At 34.1% G+C, this 24,226-nt stretch overlaps 1 protein-coding gene across 2 annotated transcripts; it reads left to right on the top strand.

Moving 5' to 3' along the window:
- The first annotated feature begins 532 nt into the window (after window positions 1–532).
- LOC118202488 (uncharacterized) lies at window positions 533–15,545 on the top strand. 2 transcript variants are annotated; one of them, XM_035374672.2, is made up of 4 exons: window positions 533–833; window positions 972–1,026; window positions 10,298–10,440; window positions 13,956–15,545. In XM_035374672.2, the coding sequence occupies exons 1-4, from the start codon at window positions 829–831 to the stop codon at window positions 15,355–15,357; spliced, it is 1,605 nt and encodes a 534-aa protein (XP_035230563.1). In that variant the 5' UTR covers window positions 533–828; the 3' UTR covers window positions 15,358–15,545. The 2 variants fall into 2 exon arrangements, with proteins under 2 accessions (XP_035230563.1, XP_085664975.1); XM_085808849.1 differs by lacking the exons at window positions 533–833; window positions 972–1,026 and adding an exon at window positions 4,529–4,672.
- Window positions 15,546–24,226: the final 8,681 nt, after the last annotated feature.

Here is a 24,226-nt window from a genome sequence, read left to right on the forward strand (position 1 = left end):
TTTGAACGAAAATCCTCTGAATCTAGAGTTTGGTTGTTTGGCCCATCTGTATCAAAAGTATTCAAAAATAGATTATTTTTTTCTGTTCCAAGAATAATTCACTTAACGAAATTCCTACTATAACCTATTTTCATTTCTCTTTCGTTGTACACTAGCGGAGGGAAAAAAGGTGGATCGTTCCTTATTTCAAATAAATTTTTAACCAAGTGCATAAACCACATTTGTCATTATTATTCCAAACATCAATATGTTTTATATAATTACACAAATTATTAATTTATCAGAAGTTTTAATATTATAAACTGTGGGAATCTTTCATGACGTCAGAGGCATTTTTATCTCTGAAAAATTTTCTAGCTAAGCAGAGTTCAGTTTATGAGAAACTAAATAATTAGCTAATCACTTGCCTGAAACTGGCACAGGTTTGAATTGGTAAATATGAGCGAAAAGTGATTGCATGAAATCTTGTATTTAAAGCTAGCTTCAAAAGCATAAAACTGATCTATTTTCGATTGACCGAGTTTGCATTTTTGACAGTACAGCAGTTAAATTGGATATGCGAATTAATTTTGTTATGCTCAATTTTAAAAAGTAGTTAATCATTCTAAAAAATCGAAAAAGATTAATCATAAATTTCTCGATTTCCTTTTCGTTGCCTCAAGAAATTTTAGGCTTTTAAAAGCTAACAAGAATAACGTAAATTTATCATTACTGAGTCAGTGATTTTGCTGCGTATCTACACTTGAATTTATAAACAAAGCTCACCGAAAAACCATACTAGTTTTCCTTTGCTTAATGTGACTGGGAGAAGGAAGTACTTCAGCATCTATGATGTATGTTTATGCTGCATTCCCCCCCCCCTTTTTCCTCGTGTGTTTTTATAATGTATTTTCTTTTGATTCGTTACTTATTTGTAACTATTGAGATTTTTGATTGAACTCTTTATCTGCATTTACGCTTTTCATTTCCAGGTATAACAGTGTTCCAGACTCCAGCTTAAAACCGACAGCGTTCTTATGTTTCTTGGTAAGTGATGCATGATTTTGTTTTGTTTTCCAAAGTCTGATCTCAAGATTAAATTAAAACATTTAAATTGGTTTTCGAGTTCACGTGTATTAAATGCTTGTTAATGACTTAAGTTGAACAATACAAGTGTATATAATTTTATTTTAAACAATTTTGCTAGAAGCTCTACGTGGATTTAAAAAAAATCAATGAATTTTATTTAAATCTCTGATCATTGCAGTTCTTAAAAATGCGGTAATTTCCAGCTTATTGAAAATTTTTTTTCCGATTATTAAAACGGCTAAAATTCCAGAAAAATTAAACTCTCAAAAAATTAGTAAATCTTTTGAACCATAAAATGCAGAACTTGTTTAGAAATAGTCTGCTTTTGAATGTTTAAGTCTTTAAGCTTATTTCGATAATATTTGACTAGAAGTCTCACTATAACGAACTCCAGTGTGATATCGGTCCGTGATTGACTAAAGCCATGAGCCATTGATTCTCCCCCCAACAAGTGGCCGAGTGGTTAAGACTTCTGAATACTGGTAGTTCGACATGGTTTGAGTTGGATACCAGGTGAACAGGCAGGCTGCATGGTTTGTTTTCGTTGTTTTGACCATGCTTAATGTGAATATGAGCCATTTTCCCTCAAAGTCCTCCATTTAGGCAGAAAGTCCTGCCACGGCTTTGCTGTATTCAAACAATCGAACCAAACAGGACCTCTGATCCAAGTGGTGGAACCAGCTGTCTGTATGAAGTTTCCATCTTTTTCCCTAACGGGCGAATCTAACATGCCAAGTGTAAAAAGAAGTACAGAAGAGCGAGTAGATTCGTCAAAAACTGTGACAAGATATTTATATCATTTTAAAAACAGTAAAACCGATTTCGAATGGAAGGAAATGTTTCGAGTAAGTTAAAAATGAGTAGTAAAAAGAATGGTTAATATATGTATTTAGGGCGAACATAAATAACTTTAGCTGCTCTTGCGCTTATTCAGAAAAATATGCAACCTATGCGGCTAATCTTTGGAATATGGTAACAGGTAATTTGGCGACATTTTGGTAAGGCGATAAAGGTTACTAGCTAGGACTTTAGCAGTAGTGTACATGGATAAAGTCAAGAGTGTGCTCAATGCCATTTCTGTGCAATTCTGGGATGTTTTTTAAATGAAAATAGGTCGACGTGTTCATGGATACCGTGTATGTGCAGTTGTTAAAAACGCGGCAAGCAGTTTGCGATTCTGCACTTTCTCCCAATTTCGCACCTAATCTTTGTCATGATTAAGCATTTTTGTTCCATAAAAGTTCTAGCATAAGCGTAATTCGTCTAGCAGATTGTTGGAAAAAAATGTTGAGTTAAAAAAAAAAAAAAAAAAAGGCGTCCAAACAAAAACTAGCAGGTTGCTGTAGCAGGGTTGGTCGCCAAATTTTCGCCAAGTTACCATAATCCAAAGATTAACCAAATAGGCTACTGTGAACACATAAATTTTTCTATATCAATGCACAAATTTGATCACCAGTAGCCGATCATTAACTCACTGACCACTGGTAGTTCCATCAGACTTCAAGTAATGGTGAATGGAATGATTAAATGGGAATCTTCGTGTTCTTCTCCACGTGTTACGTGGATATAAGACAATGTCTTTTAGTAAGTCCTCTACGAAGTCATCAATTCCCTGTCTGATACCTTTAAGTGCGTGGCAGTGATCTCCTTTCACTAAATACGTAATTTTAGATTTTGTAGGATGTACTGAATATTCTTTTTTAGGTTGAAAACCAAGCGTATGATTAAAATTTCGAGTATTTTTTCCTGTTTGATTGTCAACTGATTTTATTAGGAATGATCTGAAAAGAAAGGTGACAAAGAGGTTTTTACAAATAGGAAAATGTATTTCATTTGCGTATAGAATACTGCAGAAATTTGAAAAACAGAACTGGACTTTATTTCTGACTCTTACCACTACAGCAAGTGTAATGAAACAGGGCGTTCCGCTGGGAAACTGCAAGAATATGTAGGAAAAGTGTTTAAAATAAGCTATCAACTTAGCAAGTTATTTGTGTAAAAGAATAATAGTTTATTTTTTACATTTAATTAAGGTGAGGATTAACATTCGGAAATAAATTATCTCTAAACAATTTAATTTAAAATTACAGGTACTTTTCAGTTTCGCCGGCGCAAATCTCGCCAAACAGACTTTATTGGCGACAACATACAGTATACACATAAAAAATGCTAACAAATGTTAGTTCTAAGAATTTATTTTGAAATCATAAACATTTTAATATCGTTTAAAAGTTTGCAAAAAGCCAATAAATAAAGACAATAAATTTGTAAAAAGACATTAATTTAATTTACTATGCTTTCATGGTTCAAAATCCTGATTCGCCGGTTCATATCACGTGACCCCTAGTGATGTCATCTCACGTAAACTACGCTACAAAAATATAATTCTCTCATAATTATCTACATTAATTTCAAGTTAAGTTTAAATACAAGAATTATTTCAATTCGTACGAATAGCTTACTCAGAAATTATGTAAAACCGCAGTGTTTTACTTCGCTAGTGCATTCTCGTTAGAATTGATGAATTTTAGGTACTTTTCTATATTTTCGCCTTCTGGTGAGCGGTGTGGTTGCATCCTAATTGACTTAATTACCGCGATTGGCCTTAGGGCATAAAATTGAACTATCAAGTAAAACGTCTATGTAATTGTATGCCAGTATTGAAAGAAACAATCAATCTGATAAGAAATGGGTGCGATTTGTTTTGAAAATGAGACGTAAAAGGTTACCAGCGAGGATATTCCGTTTGGTATCAGTTGTACCATTATTGGCGACTATATCGCCTGCGCCGGCAAAACGGGAAAAGTACCAAATTACAATTTAATTGAAAAGTCAGATTTAGTTTTTCTTCCATTGGAAGTCGCAGCTAAACATTTATAATGACATACATTTAGATATGTGGCACGAAAAAAAGATGACAGTTCTATATATCTTGTTTTACTGGGCCTATTAATGAAGTTTAATTCGCGTTTTTCATGTCTCCAAAGCGCAACTTAGAATTATATTAGATTTATATATAGCTTTGTTCAAACATAGGTTTTCTGACACAAAATCGGACTTTCTTTGAAATGGCATATTTATTTTTTCTATATTTCGATTCTATAACTCGAATTATACCAAAGTGCCAAGTTTTGTAAAAATCGAACGAGTAGTTTTTAAAAATTGGCTCTCAGAATTTTAGCTCTTAAGTGTGAATTGAATTTGGTATATATTTAATATCCTTTTTATTATACTTACTTGATTTTTTGGGTAGAGTAGACTTTAAGGTACCCCTTGTATTATGGCAAGGTTGTTGTTTGATTTATCGCCAAGTTGTTTCATTTATGGTAGCCTGAGTAGTTGAATGTTATGGAAACCCTACTGTGACGTAATCGGCTGCATGATTCTGGGAAATTTTGAATCATGGGATGTTTTGAAAGCGTTTTTGTGGTGTGTGTTAAAACCGTTTAGATGGATTTGAATGGGTTTGTAGGAATAAAGGTTCAGATGGTCACTATGTGAAGCGTTCGATCAGAAAGAGTACCTGGTTTGAAAAAAGTCATTTGAGTATGATATTTTGATTTTCACGTGGCTCTGGGTGTACGAAGGGAACTCGAAAATCATGGTAAGTGAATATTTGATTTTGGTAGTGCTTAAGTGTATAACATGTTTTGCTTTTTTTGTTATTTTATTGTTTGGCTTAAAATGTATTTTATTGAGATTATGTATTTTTTGTTTGCCTATATTGTAGAATTTGGTACTCCTTTGACCTAAGTGAAAATATATCCATGTGTACATGGACAAAGTAAAGGGAGTGCGCAATGCCATTTTTGGGCAATTCGGGGATTTTTTCTAAGTGAAAATAGGTCGACGTGTACATGGATAAAGTCAAAGGAGTGCGCAATGCCATTTTTTGTGCAATTCGGGGGGGGGTTAAGTGAAAAGAAGTCGATGTGTACATGGATACCGAGTTTGTGCAATTGTTTGTCTTGTTATTTTGGTTTTGCAAGCCAAAATAACGAGTTAAAGAATTGCACGAAATCGGTATCTATGTACCGCCAAAATCGTCAAGTTTCGCCAAGGGGTACCTTAAACTATACTTTTACCAATTCTTTTGATTTCTTGATTTCAAAGTTCGAAATTTAGGTTCAATACAAATTCGCTGCTATTTTCTAATTCATTTTTTTAATTTGTATTTCTTAGCAATTTTTATAAGTTTCTCGAAATCCATTTTTGAATTATACTCTGTAAAATGTTTAATCTTGGTGCATGTATTTCTAAGCATATCTGCAAAAAATTAGAGCTTTTTATTCAAAATTTGCGAAGTGAATTTACGTATTGGCGCATTTTGAAAATTGCCATGTTTGTTATAAGCAATAATAGTGACAAATGTGGTTTATGCACTGGGTTAAAAATTTATTTGAAATAAGGAACGATGCACCTCCCCCCCCCGCTAGTGTACAACAAAAGAGAAATGTAAATAGGTTATATTAGGAATTTCGTTAAGTGAATTATTCTTGGCGCAGGTTGAAAAAAGTGCGATGAGAAAAACTTTTAAACTTCCCGCCAAATGTTATAAAACTTAAAATTTAGGCATAATCTTAGTCGTGGAATCGAAATATTGAAAAAAAAAAGCCTCATTTTTGTGTCAAAATACCTGTGCTAGAACAGTACTGTTCATAAATCTAATGCCTAGTTTAAGTCGCGCTTTTGAAACATAGAAAAGCTCAAATCAGTCGGCCCACTAAAACAGGAGATAATAGAACCATCCTTTTTCTTCCTTTTTTTTTTTTTTTTCGTGCTGAGTGTATATCTTGGAATGTGTGGAGCTATGGCTTTTTTGTTGTCTATGAGTCTATACAAAGTAATATCTCTGCGACAGTAACTCGCGGAAATGTTCACAGTTTGGAATTCTTTAAATTAGCCTCCTATCATATGTAATTAAAAATGAAAATTATTGCTTGTTAAAAAACATAAAATAACACAATTTCTCCTTCAAGTCGAAATCATATTTCAAAGACAAAACTGTCATTTGCTATAACGCTAGCCGCAGTTTGGCCAAGCTTGTATTATGGTATCGAAATTTCTTCCCATTTATTAACGATTTCAAAATACTACTTTACTCTTACTACCCTGTGAGTGAATATAGAATTTTTGAACAAATGTCTTGCGGTAGAAAGTAACGTCGCAGAATATATTCACGTTAGAGTTCTAATAGTATGTATTTTAAGACTTGGTGAAAACAGAATTTATACTTGCTCAGCTATTACTTCCAGACGCTTAATGCGAAATATTTAGCAAACAGAAAAGCATCATGGCTTGTTAAATGCTTAGGGAGGTACCTACGGGAGATCCCGTCGACCACAAGAGACTGCGCCAATCGCGCCAAACCCCCCCCCCCAAAAAAAAAAATTACTAAATGCAAGAAAAAACGTTCTATTATTTTCTTTCAAATTTATTGGTACTTTTCCGTTTTGCCGGTGCAAGCATAAAGTCGCCAAAAATGGTACAACCGATACCAAACGAAATATCCTCGCTGGTAGTCTTTCACGCATCCTTTTCAAAACAAGTCGCAGCCATTTCTTATCCGTTTGATTATTTCTTTCAATACTGGTATACAATTACATAGAATTTTTACCCAGATAGTTCAATTTCATACCCTAAGGCCATTCGCGGTAATTAAGTCAATTAGGATGCAATCACATCACTCGCCCGAAGACGAAAATATAGAAAAGGCAGTCAAGGGTTAAATTCATCAATTCTAATGAGAATGCACTAGCAAAGCACTGCGGTTTTACATAATTTCGGAGTTAGCTATTCGTACGAATTGAAATAATTCTTGCATTTAAACTTGTAGTCCAAATTAAGATTTAACTTGAAATTAATGTAGATAATTACTGAGAGAATTAGATTTTTGTAGCGTAGTTTACGTGAAATGAGATCACTTGGGGTCACGTGATAAGAAACTGCGAATCACGGTGTTGTACCATGAAAACATGGTAAATTCTTAAATTAATGTCTTTTTACAAATTTATTCTCTTTTTACAAAATTTTAAGGGTACTTTTCCATTTTGCCGGCGCAAACGATAAAGTCGCCAAAATTGTTTCTTTCAATACTGGTATACAATTACATATAATTTTATCTAGATAGTTCAATTTTATACCCTAACGCCATTCGCGGTAATTACGTCAATTATGATGCAATCACCCGAAGGCGAAAATATAGAAAAGGCAAAGTTAAGGGTTAAATTCATCCATTCTAATGAGAATGCACTAGCGAAGTAAAAGCGCTGCGATTTTACATAATTTTGCAGTAAGCTATTAGTACGAATTGAAATAATTCTTGCATTTAAACTTGTAGTCCAAATTAAGATTTAACTTGAAATAAATGTATATAATTACTAAGAGAATTAGATTTTTGTAGCGTAGTTTACGGGAGATGAGATCACTCGGGGTCACGTGATAAGAAACTACGAATCAGGGTGCTGTACCATGAAAGCATAGTAAATTCTTAATGTCTTTTTACAAATTTTTTGTCTTTTTACAAAATTTTAAGTGATATTAAAATGTTCATACCTTCAAAATAAAAATTTCTTAGAACTAACATTTGTTAACATTTTTTATGTGTATACTGTGTGCTGTCGCCAATAAAGTCTGCTTGGCGAGATTTGCGCCGGCGAAACGGAAAAGTACCATTTTAAGCGATATTAAAATGTTCATACCTTCAAAATAAACATTCCTAACTAACATTTGTTAAAATTTTTTATGTGTATACCGTGTGTTGTCGCCAGTTAAGTCTACTTGGCGAGATTTGCGCCGGCGAAACGGAAAAGTACCAATTATATAATCATTTATTTATGTTTAATTTTTCATTAAAAATTTCCATTATTTTTTATTAAATAGATATACTGTAAAAGAAATTGTTTTCGCTAGGTTTTAATTTAATCGCCGGTAAGATTCCATAACTTTAGAAATATTCAACATTTCTAAAGTTTCAATATAACTCTTCCGTAGTAGGCAGGTCCAAATTTTAATCATTTCTTTTTTATCAAAAATGAGTGATAGAGGGGAAAAAAGAGTTTTTACTCAAGAATAATAACTAACACGGGTAATCCAGCGTGTTTGAAGAACACTTTTTCCATTTTTGGCGAAAAATCGCGTAGTTTAGCGTCTTTTCTTTAATAGGCCAAAAATGGTCGACGGGTTTTTCCGCAAGTACCCTTCGGAAAACCTCTTTGAAAAACAACAATCTTTCGGAAATGCTGTCTTCAGTATCTGCATTTCATTTTGTTATAAATAACGTTTTATAGCAAATAGTAAGAATTTAGATTCAGTGTTTAAAGGAATCGACACATTTGAAATAAATTTTATCCAAGTCTGAACGTATCTTCACTACTCCAGGATCTAGGATCCCTGTTTTGTCGTTCTTGGAGTGGGTTGCCGTATTTATTCAAGTTAAAAAGTACTTTTTGAATTCGGTAAAAATGAAAGTATTTCCTGTATCATAAAACTTCCATAAAATAATACTTCCATAAATTTAGTAGTAAATAATATTTCATTATCTTATTTCAAAACTGCTCCACCAGTGGTTCAGTAATTAAGAAAGCTAAGTACTAGTAGTTTGACTCGGATTCGAAGCCGGGCTGACTGCATAGTTAGTTTCCGTGTTTTTGCCCTCTCTGCATATATTTTGAATACGTGCGGGCTTTCCATAGAAAGTCTTAGTCTCATTTTAGGCAGATAGCCCTCGTTTGCTTTGCTATATTCAAATATGGTCTGCCAGTGGCTGAGCTGTAAAAATCGTTAAACACTGGTAGTTCGACATAGATTCGACTCTAGGGAAATGACCCGGCTGCATGGTCGTTCTTGTGGTTATCTTCATGTATAATGTGAATACAAGCCAGTTTTCCTTAAAAAATCCTCTAGAAAAGCATCCTTTCTTTTAGTCAGGAAGTCCTTGCTTACTTTGCCATACTTATATTTAAAGAACCGTACACAAATAAACTAACCTTACTTTACAACAGATATCTTAGAAACATATATTTTGGATTCAATTCTGTATCAAATACTTTTCTGCTCAGGCGTTTTTTCTGATAGCGTGGTTTCACAAGTCTTGTGTAGCTTTAAAATTTTAATTAGCTTATGAATATATCGGTTAAGTATTTAATATTAGAAAGGAGCTTAAAAACAATTTAGAGGTTAATTATCTTCCTTGTTATAAAGGTTGGATAATTTGATTGTGGCGAAGTATTAGGCTAAACTGTATAAGGAGTAATGCCTTCGTGGGAGGACTTTTTGACAGAAACTGGCTCGTATTCATGTTATATGCGAGTTGGAAACTATGAATACTCTCATGCAGTCAGCTTTTCCCTCAGGATTTAAATTTAGGTCGAATTACTAATATTCAGCGGCTTTATCTGCTCGCCTGCTGATGGGATTGTGTTACTAGAATTTGAATAATTTAAAACAATGGACAGAGCAAAACTGTGAAGTGCATTATTTAAATTAGCGTTAAATTGAGATTTTAAGCTCTCAAAAATATCCTTAACGTGTGTACTGATCATCACACCTAGTATGGTTAATACGAAAAAATAAAATAAATAAATAAATAATTTGGCCCGGACTTTAAAATACAGATTTATGAACTTTGTCAAAAATTTAATCATATTTTCCTTTTATTCGTTATCGTAAAGTTATAAAAGAAAATATTCTTCTCTGCTGTCTTACTTTTTTTATAAATCAACTTGGACTTTTCTTGAAACTCTACCGCGACGCATTCGACTTGGTGGAAGCTGAGGTCAACTTTTAACCTCTGATTGAAACCTCTGTATACGCATATACGATAACGCACGAATGTTTTTACTTGTAGTATCTTTGCGGAGAGGTGTTTACCTAAGATCTTATAAAAATAATCCTTGAGTACTTGACTGCAATTAAATTATTCGCTTTTACAATACGAGTGCTCCAATAATTGAGACCGTTGAATTCTGATGTCGCACAGAAAGCCTTGTTACAAATTTAGTTAAGATAGACGGTATTTTAATAGCCTGCTATCTGATAAAACATTTCAAAGTGTTATGTAATTTGATTGAATCACTAATTAACATTGATTCTGGGCACCTGTTAAATATTGAACATTTTATGAATAATAATGTTGAGTCATCTATTCACTAACTAAATGAATAATGCAATTTTTGTAATTGATTTTTTGCAGTATAAAAAAAACCTAAGTGATAAAATTTATTTTCAGTGCTTGTTTGCTTCCTTGGCTCGAGGGAATGAATTTTACATTCCACGTTTCAGTGAAGCATGTGATATTTTTGGTTTACATATAAAAGCTAGCTTTTACTATCCCTTCAGCGGAATGATGTACTCAAAAGATAAACTTTGCAGGTATGTTATTCATAAATAATTGCTTAAAATTTTGCTGTTGATTGATGAATACTTTTAAAACGAGTAAAAATATATACTTCAAAATAGGTTATTGTCGAATGGAGATAGCTAAGCCGCTATGTTATTACAGACCGAATGGATAAAAACCACTGAATAGTAAAAGTTCTTAGCAAATGTATTGAGTGTGACCTGGGTTCGAATACCTGTCAACGAACTACCGCATGGATGTTTCTGGTAATTACGTATTATTGCAACCATTTCGGTAACTGTTACCAAAATTTTAGGACTAGCTTTACTATTTTAGGCTACTAATTAACACTATACAGTTTTAACAAACGCCGTCATTTTTCGTTGGTGTTTTATTCCAAAGCCCAATGCCTTTTACAGACAAATCGTGATAACTTGTGCCTTAAACTCAATTTTAAATGCCTGTTATATTTGCCTAAAGTGAGAAACTGCAAATATATTTCGGAATAAATGCATTATTTTGCCTCAAAATCGCTAAACAGGACGATTGGTTTTGAATGTTCTTTCAAAGCAATTGTCGTGAATTTCCATCAGAGCAAATGAAGCAGAAACCTGTGTAAATTTATTGATTGCTTTTGGGGATGAATACTGATACTTAGGTATTCCCCTCGAGTAGTAAAACGGTCGCCAAGCAGTGTAATTTAGCTCTAGCTATGGACAAACGTGATGTAACAACTAACATCAGCGCTTTCGGGGTGATATAATCCCAATTGATTCACGAAAAGCCATGTTTCTTTTATGAACAAAGGTTTAACTGTTATTGCTGTATTTTTTCATGCATTTTGAAAGAAACTTTGGTAACTCCAAGCAGCAGACTATTTTCAAAGTTATGGGATCCTGATGGTGTATTAATGGACACGATAAAGTTAGCTAAATATAGCCAACAAAACAGTAATAGACTGAAATAATTATCGGCGGGAAATTTGTACTCATAGCATTTTAAACAGAGCTGATAAAATCGAAGGCGGTAAGAAACGGCAGAAATCTATGAAAGCCTTTTTGCAAAGCGCAAAACCGAAGCGGGTTGAATACAGATAGTTTATTAAATAAAGCAGTCATTTCTTTCAGAATTTCGCAGATGCGATTGGCACAACTTTGGTCGGATCTCCACCAGCTTTCATGGTTTGATGGTAGCCAGCTTTCAAAGTGGACGGGATGATACATAAGTATTTAAATACTTGATTAAAACGTAAAGTTTAATGCAACAAAAGATTTTTCACATTTATAAGTCATTCTTTTTCTCCTATAAAATTCTCCAAACAGCTACGAGGTGGTTGTGTTAATACGCATATACATGCTTTTACCAGCTACAACACTTAGTATGATCCAGTTTCGACTAAGTTCTCCATGAAAGCATTCTTCCTGCTAGGCAGATAACCTCGCGTGTTTTGCCGTAATCCAACTAATCAAATTAAACGCGTGGGTTTTTTATGTTCTTTTACACGCAACGTGAATAAAATTAAATTTGAGTTTTTCATGAAGGAACCTCCGCCTTTAGGTAGATTACCTTACCAAGCTTTGTGTTAATTAGTCAACCAATAAATGATCAAATTCCTAGGCTACTACAAACTGATTATGCAATGAAAAGTACTGGTGATAATACTTTTCCCTCACCAAAATCAATATTTTACAAAGTGAGTCAACAATTCGCATGCTCTTGAACTCTACACCTGCACAAACAGGTGATAAATGTGTTATACTATATTAAATTAGTGTCGCCACATCAATATTCGAATAGAATCGTGAGTCTTCACGTATATATCGTATTATACCATGAAAGACTAATCGCGGATTACGCAGGAGTTATACCCTCATTTGTGACACCTTGAGAAAATCATGAAGTTCTGTCAACGGTCCCCTCGCTCTATGGAATATCTGACAAAAACAACGAATAATCTTACCTACTCGATAACTCGGAGCAATATTGAGAAATGCACAAATATAGTAAAAGTTAGATTTTTCTATTAACGGTATTTGAAAAATTTGTGAAAAGTTCAAATACTTATTCTGTGTGACTAATGAAATATTAGTTAAGTGAATGTTAAATAGTTATTTATTACAAATGTGAAGTGAGTATATTTGTCCGAAAAGTGTGCATTTTGAAATTAACTGAAACTTTGAATTGGTGTTTGATTCCGAATCAAATTTCAAAATCGGGATCTTTCATGTTACAGGACAAAAAGCTTTAATTTCTTCAAACATAAATGTCTCTTTAGTTTTTTTCAGCATAAAAATTTAAAACAATGCTCGTATAAAATGTTTCATTGGTAAACATCTTTTCAAAACGAAATATGTGCAGCACATTTAAATCATCAAATAAACAACACTATTGTTTAAAATCTGTTTAAACTTTTTTCATTTATTCCTGCATCTTTCATTTATTCATGACGAAAGGGCACTTTCTTGCAGGAACTATCAAGTACAATTCTTTACGAGTGATTTCCAATAAATTGTTCTGTAACGGTAACCAATCTTAAAACAAATTTTAAGCTATAAAAATATTGAGATTTTTTCCCGGTTCTTACTTTTATATAATTTTAATTTCTTGTAGTCATTTTCAAATCTTTATTTTTCTGCATTTAGGAGAAAAATCCCTTTAATTTAAGGATGCCATGAAAATTGTTGATGTGCTGTAAATTCTGGAATAAAATATGTCTTGAAACTTTTCATGAAATGATATTTCATTATGTAGACTGAAAGACACTATTTGAAATGTAGAAGCTTTTCTGTTTAAAAAAAAAAAAAAAACTAAACATATTTTCTGGAAAAGATATAGGTAAAGACTTCTTGCTAGAAAACATGCGTTCGTTATCGGCACATTTCGACTGGTGAACATTGTATACGAGAAAGTTTCCCTTAGAAAGTAGTTCATGAAGGCATCCTTCCCCTTAGGCAGATAGCCCTAAGGTGCTTTGCCATAATTAGAACAAAACCGAAAAAACAAATCGAGTGGTAAACGTTTTCTAAATATAAATATTTCTTGGGCTTGTTATTTCAAAAAAACAACGATTTAAATGGAATGAAACAGTTTAAAAATTTAATTGTCATTTCTTAACTTTAAAACTAGGAGCACTATTATTAGATACTGACCACCGTTAAATATGTTGATCATACAAGTAATGTTGGCCTATTAGTTTAAACAGTTTTTAAAGAAAACAGTTTAGTGCATATTATCTTGTAATGGAAACTATATTTTAAAATTTCGGCAATTTATTTTGTCAGTTTTAATTGTATAATATTAAGACATTAATATGTCTTCATATTAACTTGTATCATGAACATGTATTAAAATAGCGTGTACTTTTATTGCATTAAGCCACCAATTTTCACAAAATTCTACAATATCAAATATGATGAAACAGAGCTTAGCACGCTTCTATCCCCCCTCCAAACGTTTCAAAATATCAGTTCATATAATTTAATTTGAGCAGTGTTTGCTCCTATGCATATTTTTTAAAAAATGGAAATTTTTATTTTTTAATTTTTAGTGAGATTATTCCTGAGAAATCACCTGCATTAACAGTATCGCTGGACTTGCCGTTATCAGCCTGCGGTTCACAAGTGATAGGAACTGGACCGTACTATGTAAATAATACGATTACTGTTGAGTATTTCAACTCCTCGTATGCTATTAAAAATCAGATTTTGTGTGAAATTCCTCCTATAGAAGATAACTCTTGGACGGAGAAGAGAGGAAGTAACTGGAATAGCTATAGAGTTACAGATTTGAACCTGTGGTTTGATTTGAAATCTGCAAGCGAAGTAGATATGGACTTGCCACAGCTAAATTCCAGTAATGAATTATTCCTCATATTCCATATGAAAGACGAAGGTCAAAGTAAAGATATGAGAATACACAATTGTTACACTAATGATGTAGAAATCAATACAGCGACTGTGCATAGATTGTCTGATCCAGTAGGTTGCCCCCGTTCGTACGATATTTTGACTTTCAGTATTATAAAGCATAAAATGCCCGACATCTTGGCTTACGCATTAATAAATTTCGCTGTGCCGCTAAAAAACGCATTGTATTTAACTTGCGATGTAGTACTTTGCAAGAATGTCTGCCCAGACTTCTGTAATTACACTTTCATAAAACATAATACAGTTAAACACAGTAAAGTAAAAAATATTGATGAAGCTCACAGTTCTGTTTTTCCCAACCGAAATCGGAGAAGAAACCATCGCATGGTACCTAATGTTAAAAATTTAACAGCCGTACGGTTTGTCGACAAGCAGAAAAATGACACTGATTTTGAAGGAAGTTTGCGGAACTTTTTGAAAGAGAAAGTTATAATTAAGAACTTTACAGTTGTGCCCGAAACAAAAGAGATAATGGAACTGCCGTCTTTACAAGAAGGGCGTCAAATTAATTCACCAGAAAAATTTTTTCCAAGGAACGGGTCATATACGCGATCTCTTGCAGTCTTGCCTTCACCGGTATTAAACGTTATCACAGATTTAAATGATACGAATATTTCTTCAGGCAAGCTAGAAATTTTAAACTTGCCATTCGCGTCTCCCTGGACAGAGAAGAGGGATGGGCCAGAAATTTCAAATTCTCTGCCACTGTTTGGGCCTTCCAGAACAACCCAGAAAACGTTGTCTAATAATAAATTCGAAGATATCTACGAGACAGTTACTTTCGAAGTAACAGCGAAACTCTCAGCTATGCCACAAGAAACCATTTCACAAATTATTCGTGTTAGCAAAGAATTTACCCCGAATTGTACAATTCCATGGTGGTATACTTTACTAATTTGTCTGCTCTGCATTATGTTAGTTTGTCTAACATTTGGTTGCATTCTATTCATTCGTCGTCCTCCTCGAAGAACAAGAAATGAAAGCCAAGGTGAAATTAATCTGTGTATGAACCGCTTGGACTAAAGTTATTTTCAGTACGTGTCTTCACTATTTACAAAGCCTTCGCTGCTTATTATTTTAACTTTTTGATACCATTTTTATTAATCAATTGACAAATCGTTTTTAGATTTTTTCCATATTTTAACTTGTTATAAATTACATTTTTAAAATGCTGTAACTTTGTTGAAATTAAATGGTTGCTCAACTTCCGGCGTCAATCGATTTTTTATGAAACTCATTCACAGAATTCACTGAATAATTTCAGATCTTTTATTGTGCAGTTTAAAGAGAATTTCATGTTTTAATTGCCTTCTTGAGATCAAATGAGATCGATACTTCTGATTATAAAGATTTCTATGTAACTAATGGTTCCTAGGTAAGACACGCAATGAATCTTGAGTTTTGAGCTGACCTCTAAATAAATTTTTAAATTAATCTCTGTAATAATTTGCTGTATTTTCCAAACCAGACGTTAGGTTTATTTTGTAATATTTGAAACAATTTCACAGTGGAGCATTTCAATAATATTTACTGGTATTTATCTAGAATCTACACTTAATAAATTACTTTTTATTGCCCCAACAATTTACGGTTACGCAAATTCAGATCATAAGCGATTCCCAAGCACCACTAGTTATTAAAATTTTCACCGTTATAACTCCTTGCACCAGTGTTCGACATTGTTCCAACTTATACGGGCTTTTTAGAACACAGGTAACCTTATGAAAACTGAATGACTAACATAATTTAAAACAAAATTTACGGAATTCAAAATTATTTTTTACTTTTCATTGTTGGACACGAGAGTTGCTCTCAAGACGTGTTCCACAAGGCATGTCTTCCCTTACAGAAAGATCCTGAGTGCTTTACCATAATGAACTAAAATACATGCATTTCGGTTGTTTTATAAGTATACCAATGATTTTAAGTGTCAGGAATATGCGTTAATCTCGACAAAATATTTAATTTTATCCATGAAATATTGCAGAAAACTACATTTATTTCAAGCAACAAAGATAAGAATCCTCTAAAATTTGGAGGGGGGGGGAAATCTTCTCTGACCTTTAAAATATTCTCCATGGAGGGCGTCTCTTCCCTCTGGCAATTGTAGTGTTATGTGCCATAGTCAGATAAACCAAGTTTAATTTTTTCACATTGTATTTAAAGTAAAACTTCAAAGTTTTGCATTTTCTTTAAAATTTGAGAAATTAAAACTTCAACAAATTTTAAGAAGAGTAGCTATTATTTAACTCTTCAATTTATTTTTATAATTTTTGTTACTTGTGGCAGCTTTGAGTTTTACAATAAAATTATTCAAATGTATTCTTTCATGCTTAGTCGCCAACCAAAAGGTGAGTGATTAAAGTTGGAAAATGCTGGTAGTTTTGGCTAGAGCAGGAGTAGTGAATCTCCCGCTGCATGCCAGAATAACCAACAAAGTATCAAGTTTTGACTGTTTATTATTTTGTCTTGACGGTTAAACGAGTCTGCTGCAGGTTGTTACAATTTTCTCGTAATTAACACCAATGGAAGTGAAGCTTTCCTGAGTAATTTCTGTATGAAAGCATCTTTTCCCTTAGGTATATTGCCTCTATTAAGCTGCCTTAATAAACCAATCCAATATAAATTTAGTATGCAATATATACCTTTTAAACCATATGAATAACTGATTATAATATTCTAAAATGGTAAATGTACATTTACAAATCGTAAATATGTATGTTGTTAGAATTAAAATATAATCTCATTTACAGTTCCCTTTTTCCGATGAATATGTAGTATGCTATTAGGCTCTAGTTCCATATTTTTTACTATGTTAACCTCTGACATCTTGCTCTGAATACAGAACTTCTTTCCGTATTAACCGCGTGTGTTTTTTTTCCCTCCTTTGTGTGTTCTAACGGGAAAATGCTTCGTATATCCCACATGAATGTGAGCCATTTTCCATTTGAATACTCTCCCTGAAAGTATTTCTTCCTTTAAGCTGATAGCCCTCTGCCATGCTCGATTTAATGAGAAAACCAACATTGTACTATTCGCATATCTTTCAACTTATCGGGGCTTGCAAGTGATTTCTGAATACTGATAATTGTTTTTTCTCAGGTGTAACGTGAATACTAGCCAATTTCCCTTTAAAGTCTTCTTGAAAGCATTCCATCCTTTAAGCAAATAGTCCTAACGTGCTCTCCCACAAATAATCCAAACTAATTCAAATTGCTGAAACGCTGATTAGCTAGGAGCTAATGTTCTATCTACAATTTTTATCAATGCGCAGAGTTTAAAAGGATATTTTCTACTAGAAAATGTTTACCTGAAACTGTAGTTCTTAAACAAATCAGTTCCCAAGTAGGCCCACCAGCGGCAGAGCGGTAAAGTCGCTGAACACTGGTAGTTCGGTCCGAGGTTCGAATCCCGCGAACGGGCTGGCTGCATGGGTGTTTTCGTGGTTTTCCCCATGTGTAACGTGTATACGAGCCAGTTTCCCTTAGAAAGTCCTCCACGAAGGCACCCCTTCCCTTAGGCAGATAGCCCTAGTGTGCTTTGCCGTAATTAAATACACCACACCACACCACACCCCACCATACCAGTTCCCAAGTAAGTAATGCATATAGTAGTCCAAAAGTTTTGCAAATTGCGATCATGTTCTATACTTTACATATCTATCATTTAAAAATGGCTGGACATTGGCGTACCTTAAACGTTACCGCTGCACGTGACTAATACTAGCTCATAGTCTATATTTAAACATTCAGAGTCTTATGAACGCCCTATTTTGATACTGTATGTGAAATGTAGGCCATGTGATGGTTCTTGATGTATCCCCCAACAACTTAACTCTTCATTTATCGGGAATCGTTTTTGCAATAAATATTGTTTATATCATAAAATATTATGTAAGGCATCTCCATAGGACGAGAAGTTTTGTTTTTAAAAAGCCACTGTATAAAAAGGAGCAAGTGTATCTGTCCACCAACAGGAGAATGCCACTTGCGGATTGTGACTGTGGGCTTTAATGGATGGATTTTTTCTTTTTTTAAAGCACCGGATTTAGCCTTTTTTCTAGGTGGAGCAAAAATTTAACTGCCGCCCTCACCCATCTTCCTTTAAATTTCTCTAACAAATTATAATTTTTTAAATAAACACAGGAATAGGTAAGGTTGAGATAAAATGTAAAATCCATTTTATGGTAAATTCTGTGTGGCATTTTCGTTATAAAAGAAATGTACATAACAAATGGTTTAGTTTCTTAACTTATGGCAAAGCATAAGAGGAGAGATGCCTTCGCTAAGGACTTTCTAAGAGTAATTGGCTCGTATGCAAGTTACGCATGAGCGAAACGACCATGCAGCCAACTCATTTGCCGGGATTCTTAACCCCCGTAAGCTGGAAGTTTCTACAAATGACTAATTTCATTGTTACCATTTGTCTGGCGCAGATAACCTTGACAGGTTTTGTGCCAAATTACAATAATCCAATCCAATCCAATCTTAACCCCCGACCGAACTAACCAGAGTTTAGACTTTACCGATCAGCCGCTGGTGGCCCGACATACGAGTGCATACCAAAAGTTACGTGATTAAATACTCATGCGAACCTCCTTAATGCAATTGCCTCTCCATTTTCTCTGAAATACGCAGTTTTGCAATATTTGCAATAATCTAGCCATACTAACGGAAAATGATTCAGCACTAAATACTAAAGCAGTTCAACACAGTACGAAAAAATAGAAATGACACATTACTAATAATAGCTTCATATATCAAGTTAGAAATTACTAATGCAATAAATTCCTTTTTTTCTCAATAACATACTTAAATAAGTCCTAATGTTCAATCAAATATGCACTCCTAATAAAAGTACTTTAGTTACAAGCAATAGATTACAAAAGTTGGAACAATAGACGAGTTGTTTAATGACGTGACTTTCATTAGCGTAACATCTCATTAGCTGTACATAACAAAAATACGACTACTGCTGAAAGGGAAAGGTTAGTATTCGCACTTTTTTCATAATTCTTATTTCATTAATAATTTTAAGATTTTACCTAACGCTCTTAAAATATTACGGGATTAAATTTTTACTCTGCGAGCCTTTTGTTCTGCAAATAAGTCTATGGCATCGTCATAATTAATTGTCATAATGTGTTTGACTCTCGAATGATAGAACTGCGAGGCTTGATAAACGCTCCTGGCTCATCGATTATGCCAGATAGTTTTTTTAATGAGTTTTAATTTGCTAATAGCTTGCGGATGCAGTTGGAAGCCTAGAATAAATCCGCAGCTCAATACAAATATTGTGAAAGGCATCTTAAAAATCCTAGCTGTAGATCTGTTGCGAGAGATAGCAAGCGCTAGCCTTTTTTATGTCGCCGAATAACATTGGGGGCTTGTTCTTTACAAACGGCCGTTTCCTGGCAGAACCTCAAATGCGTTTAGATCTCGCTCATATTTTCGTGCAAGATCTGCTCCATTCTTTCGCAGTTTTTCAACTAACATATTCAATATTTCACGACCATTGAGAAATGCGAAACTGGAATTTAGTGTAGTAGCGCTGTTTACCCTCGTTTTAATTTCTGATGAGATTCTATTAAATACAGTTTTTATTGCATTAGAAAATAGCTGAACAGGATGAAGTATTCGTGATTCATCCTCGCACAATTCATCAAACTGCTTTTTGAGCTTTAGAATTCATTTGTCAGAATAGGTTCAATTTTTATGCTACTTTTTAAGACTCTGTCCAATATTCCATAAGAATTTCTCTCATCTTTTGCAAAGTTTTGGTCAGACCTTCCATTAATGCCAGCGGAATGCGCAAGAATATTTTCCTTTTGAATTTCATTATTTATTTGATTGATTTCTCGAAGAATATTAGCTCAAATTGTCAGGTTGATAAGAAATTCAAATTTTTTTACAGCATTTAGCAGATGTTCTGCTTCGTACTTTGATGATAGCTGAAGATTACTCGTCAATTCTTCGTACTCGGATGATACTTGAAGAGAAAGATCTTTAACTTCTTTCAAAGATTTTACTACATCAGTAAATTCTTTAGAAGGGCTTTCACAGCCGCATAGTTTGCCGACCATCTCGCCTGGCTGCTTCCTTTTAAGTTGGTTTCTGTACACTTTTTTTCATAATATCCCATTGAATAGTGGATCCGACAAAAAAAGCTAAATACCTTCTGGATAATCCGAAATAGGTTAACTGCTTTGGGGCATGATTAGGCAGAATAAACACCGAAAAGCTTAAAAGTGAGCCAAACATGGCACCAAATTCGGCTAGCTTATTCATTTCTGTAATTCTAGCTTGCACTCCTTTATAAGTACCGGCCATAATAAATCCGTTAAAGTAAGTTTAACCACGACATTGTCCAATATCCAAACCATCAAGTGTCAGTTTTCTACAATCCGTTGAGAAATGCATTCTACTGTCTTTCCACCAGCTTCTATGAAATCTATAAAGCTTTCCTTTGTTCCCCATACATCACTACATATTTTTACGTATCGAATCACACGGCTCATTTATTCTGAATACGACACGTCTGGAATGCAATCTAATCTTATTGCTTAATTGCTTTGGCTTCTTTGATATCGTTTAAAATGCTATTGCGAACTGTTTTCGCCATTATATCAATAATTTCAATTAATTGTCTTTAATAAATACGATACTTGACCCTTTATTAGATGTTCTAACTAGTACTTAAGAGCTGGGTTATGTTTGGCTAGCAGAGTTGTTATATTCGAAAAGTTGCTTTGACTAGGTCGAGGACATTTTGTGAGCAGATTGCTTGGGGTTTCATCAGATCCACGGAAAGAAAGACGGTTTGTTGAAAGTTTGCACAATACGGTATCCATAACTATGTGCAGGATCTCTCTCCATTTTTCTTTCCCTGTGTAAATTAGTCGCTCAGTGTCATAATCGATACCATGACACAATTTCATTTGTTGCAGTCGAATTTTCCACTTAATCATGAACTGTAGATTTGAGATGCTTCGTGCTCTGTTAACCTCTCTGAAGCTTTTTTCCAATTAATGAGTCCTGTAGTACACAATGCTGATATAGCGACAGTTTTTGTACGCCCTGTAAGTTTTCTGGTAAATCTTGCCGGGCGTACAGAAAAAATGCTATTTTATTTTTAGAATATATAAGTCAAGATCTTTTAATCTTTTCATTATTTTCTAATCTTCTGTACCACAATGAAGATGTCAAATGTCTGCCGTCACGTTCAGTGAACCTATGGTCTACGTTTTCTGGATGCGTTTCGGCTAATAATACAGCTTGAATGCTTAAGAAAGATCGTTGCTGATCGTTCATTTTTTCTGTGATTGGCCAACTACCTGGGTCCTACAAATCAAAAGTTTTTAAGTCGTCTTTCTGCCGCCCACCCGCACCTAAATGAGAGTATTCTTTATATCCTAATTTCGTGCCCTCTAGATGTTCGTTTCAGGTCGATGAAGAAGGTTGTTCTCTCAGTTGCTGAAATGTAGTATGTTTGAGGATGATAGATTAAGATTCTTTATCTTGGTCATGCAAACTGCAAGAAATATCAATACCCTTTAGAATCTCGTCATTATCGGAAGTTGCGGCAGGTTCTGAAGGTTCTACATTTAGGTAAAGCCACATTTTCATTTTAGCTGCAATTTTTTTCACTGTTTGGTCCTATCATTTGCTCTTTTACAGTATAACTTGTCTTAATAAGAAAAACTAAAAATTGACGTAGTTACATTCAACAGTCTTAGGGCCGCGTCGCGGACGCGCGCGCTAAGTGGTTGCGTCTCGCTAAATGTGGTGAGGAATACTGGAAGCGGGTATATTTTAAAAGAAAATGACGGAATAAAAACCAAACTAAAAAACTAAAAAAAACTTTAAAAAACTGTAAAAATAATAACCCATTTTTGAAACCTAAGTTGCGACTGGCTTCAAAAAAGCCAAACTGCCTTGCATCATTTCTTAGACACAGTCCACGTTGACGGTGTGTTGTATATTCTTGACATACATTAACTCGAATTATTTCAGTGGTCCAGGATGGTCGGAGGCTAATTTATGTTGAGTGTTAGGAAATAGTTATAATTTACAATGCCTCTGCATTTATTTTCCAAGAAGTTTCGGTATGAAAACAACGCGCCTCTGTGCTATCGTTCTCTTTCTCATTTGAATATCCCTACCTAGAGAGAGGACAACAGAGACACTGCATGCGTCACTTGAAGGGACCAAAGACCAAGGTGTTTACGAAGTACCTTTGTAATAAAATTACAATTACCTTCACATCATCGAAATGAAAAATTAAATAATGGAAAAAAATGGCTGAAGAGACCGAGAGGAAGACCGTTAAGTGTTTAACAAATATAAGAAGCCCCCTGAGGATAAGGGCAAGACAAGAGTAACCCAACTGCGCGAATTAAACCATTAGCTTAACACGATCACGCCGACGCGGGCCACCGGTGGCCCGCACTAGTCTTTCTCATCGGGCAGCGCGTCCCACCGGTGACCCGCACTAGTCTGTCTTATCGGGCGACGCGTGCCACTGATGGTACGCATTCGATTTTGTTATTAGACGCTGAAAATTAAAATAATGAAAAATTAATGTTTATTTATTATAAAAACTTTTTAATAACAATTATAATTAACAACTATTAGCAAACTTTCTCACGTATACACGTCAGGCAATAATCGCGCGCCGCCGGATGAAACGCGGCAAAAATTCGAGCGCCGTCTGACGGCGAAGAACATTAAAATTGGCCCCGGCGTGAACGTGGTAAGGACCTAATGACCTCACAAAGCGAAAGAAGTTTTCCTCTCATCTTAAGACCCTCCAGGAGGTCTTCACACTTTCCATCTCACAAGGCCCCCCCCCTTTTAAAAAAACTAAGGGTTGCATTTAGTTTTACTTTTCGAAGCCAATAGCAGCCAACAGGAAAAGAAACAGATATAATTTCAGATCACGAGAACAAGTAAAAAATAATTGGCTAATTACTTGAATAACAGTAATAAATACGAGAGCTAACTGCAAGAACTTTCCCCAATACTTGTTCTGATGTTAAAGCGAGACAAATGGGACAGATCTCAACAACTAAATTGCACAGAAAACTTAAAAGGTGAATACAGATTAAAGTTTACATTCAATACATAAAGATTTATGTATATTATACATGGGTTATATATACATAATGAATATGAATGACAATTTTGAGATGGCTGGCTTAGAGGTGTGCTGGATATTACTTGTATTTTCAAATGGGGACAAAGCTTGTGCATAAACTTGGTACCAGCAATCAGGGCCGATTTAAGCATTTTTATTTCTCGTTGAGAAAACAGTCTTGAAGCGATCACGTGTTTTTCACATATTCACAAAATTATAATTGGCAATAGAAGATGTTATTTTAGCAGCACAAGAAAGAGAAGAAATTCTGAAATTGTAACACAGCCCGAGGTTCAGACTGCCGAAATGAGACTTTACTTCTATTAGCTGGTAAAGATTTTAGCTCGCAAATTTTAATATTATTAATGGCGGAAGCGTTGTGTAAGAATTTTGAAATGACGCTGTTTAGAGGGATTCATAAACATGTTACTATTTCAGGGCAGAAAGGAAAATTAAAACTAGAACTTTAAGTCCTAATGTTATGTAAAATAAAGTGAGACTTATGTAATAAAGTAGAAAATTATGTGCGTAATTTTGTTTCTATGTAGGCTCGTAAATGCTAGATAAATAAGATAATTTTGCTTGAAGCAAAAAAACGTTTACTAAAAAAGGCGGAAATAGAATAGTTTAAAGTAAAATGAAACAAAGGACAATTTCGTATTTCAGTAAATGAAGCATTAGTTAGGAAGCGAACTAGAATCAGAAAGCGAACAACTGGAACTAGTAAACTGTTAGAATTAATTTTAAAACTCATTTT

Source organism: Stegodyphus dumicola, chromosome X2 (genome assembly GCF_044657685.1).
Source record: "Stegodyphus dumicola isolate Sdum_Otavi_A_Nest chromosome X2, ASM4465768v1".
NCBI lineage: Eukaryota > Metazoa > Arthropoda > Arachnida > Araneae > Eresidae > Stegodyphus > Stegodyphus dumicola.

Bases quoted from the DNA above. Each gene is read 5' to 3' on its own strand.
- LOC118202488 (XM_035374672.2), top strand. The intron at 1,027-10,297 runs GTAAGTGATGCA...ATTTATTTTCAG, and splicing joins CAGCGTTCTTATGTTTCTTG to TGCTTGTTTGCTTCCTTGGC. The intron at 10,441-13,955 runs GTATGTTATTCA...TTTAATTTTTAG, and splicing joins TCAAAAGATAAACTTTGCAG to TGAGATTATTCCTGAGAAAT.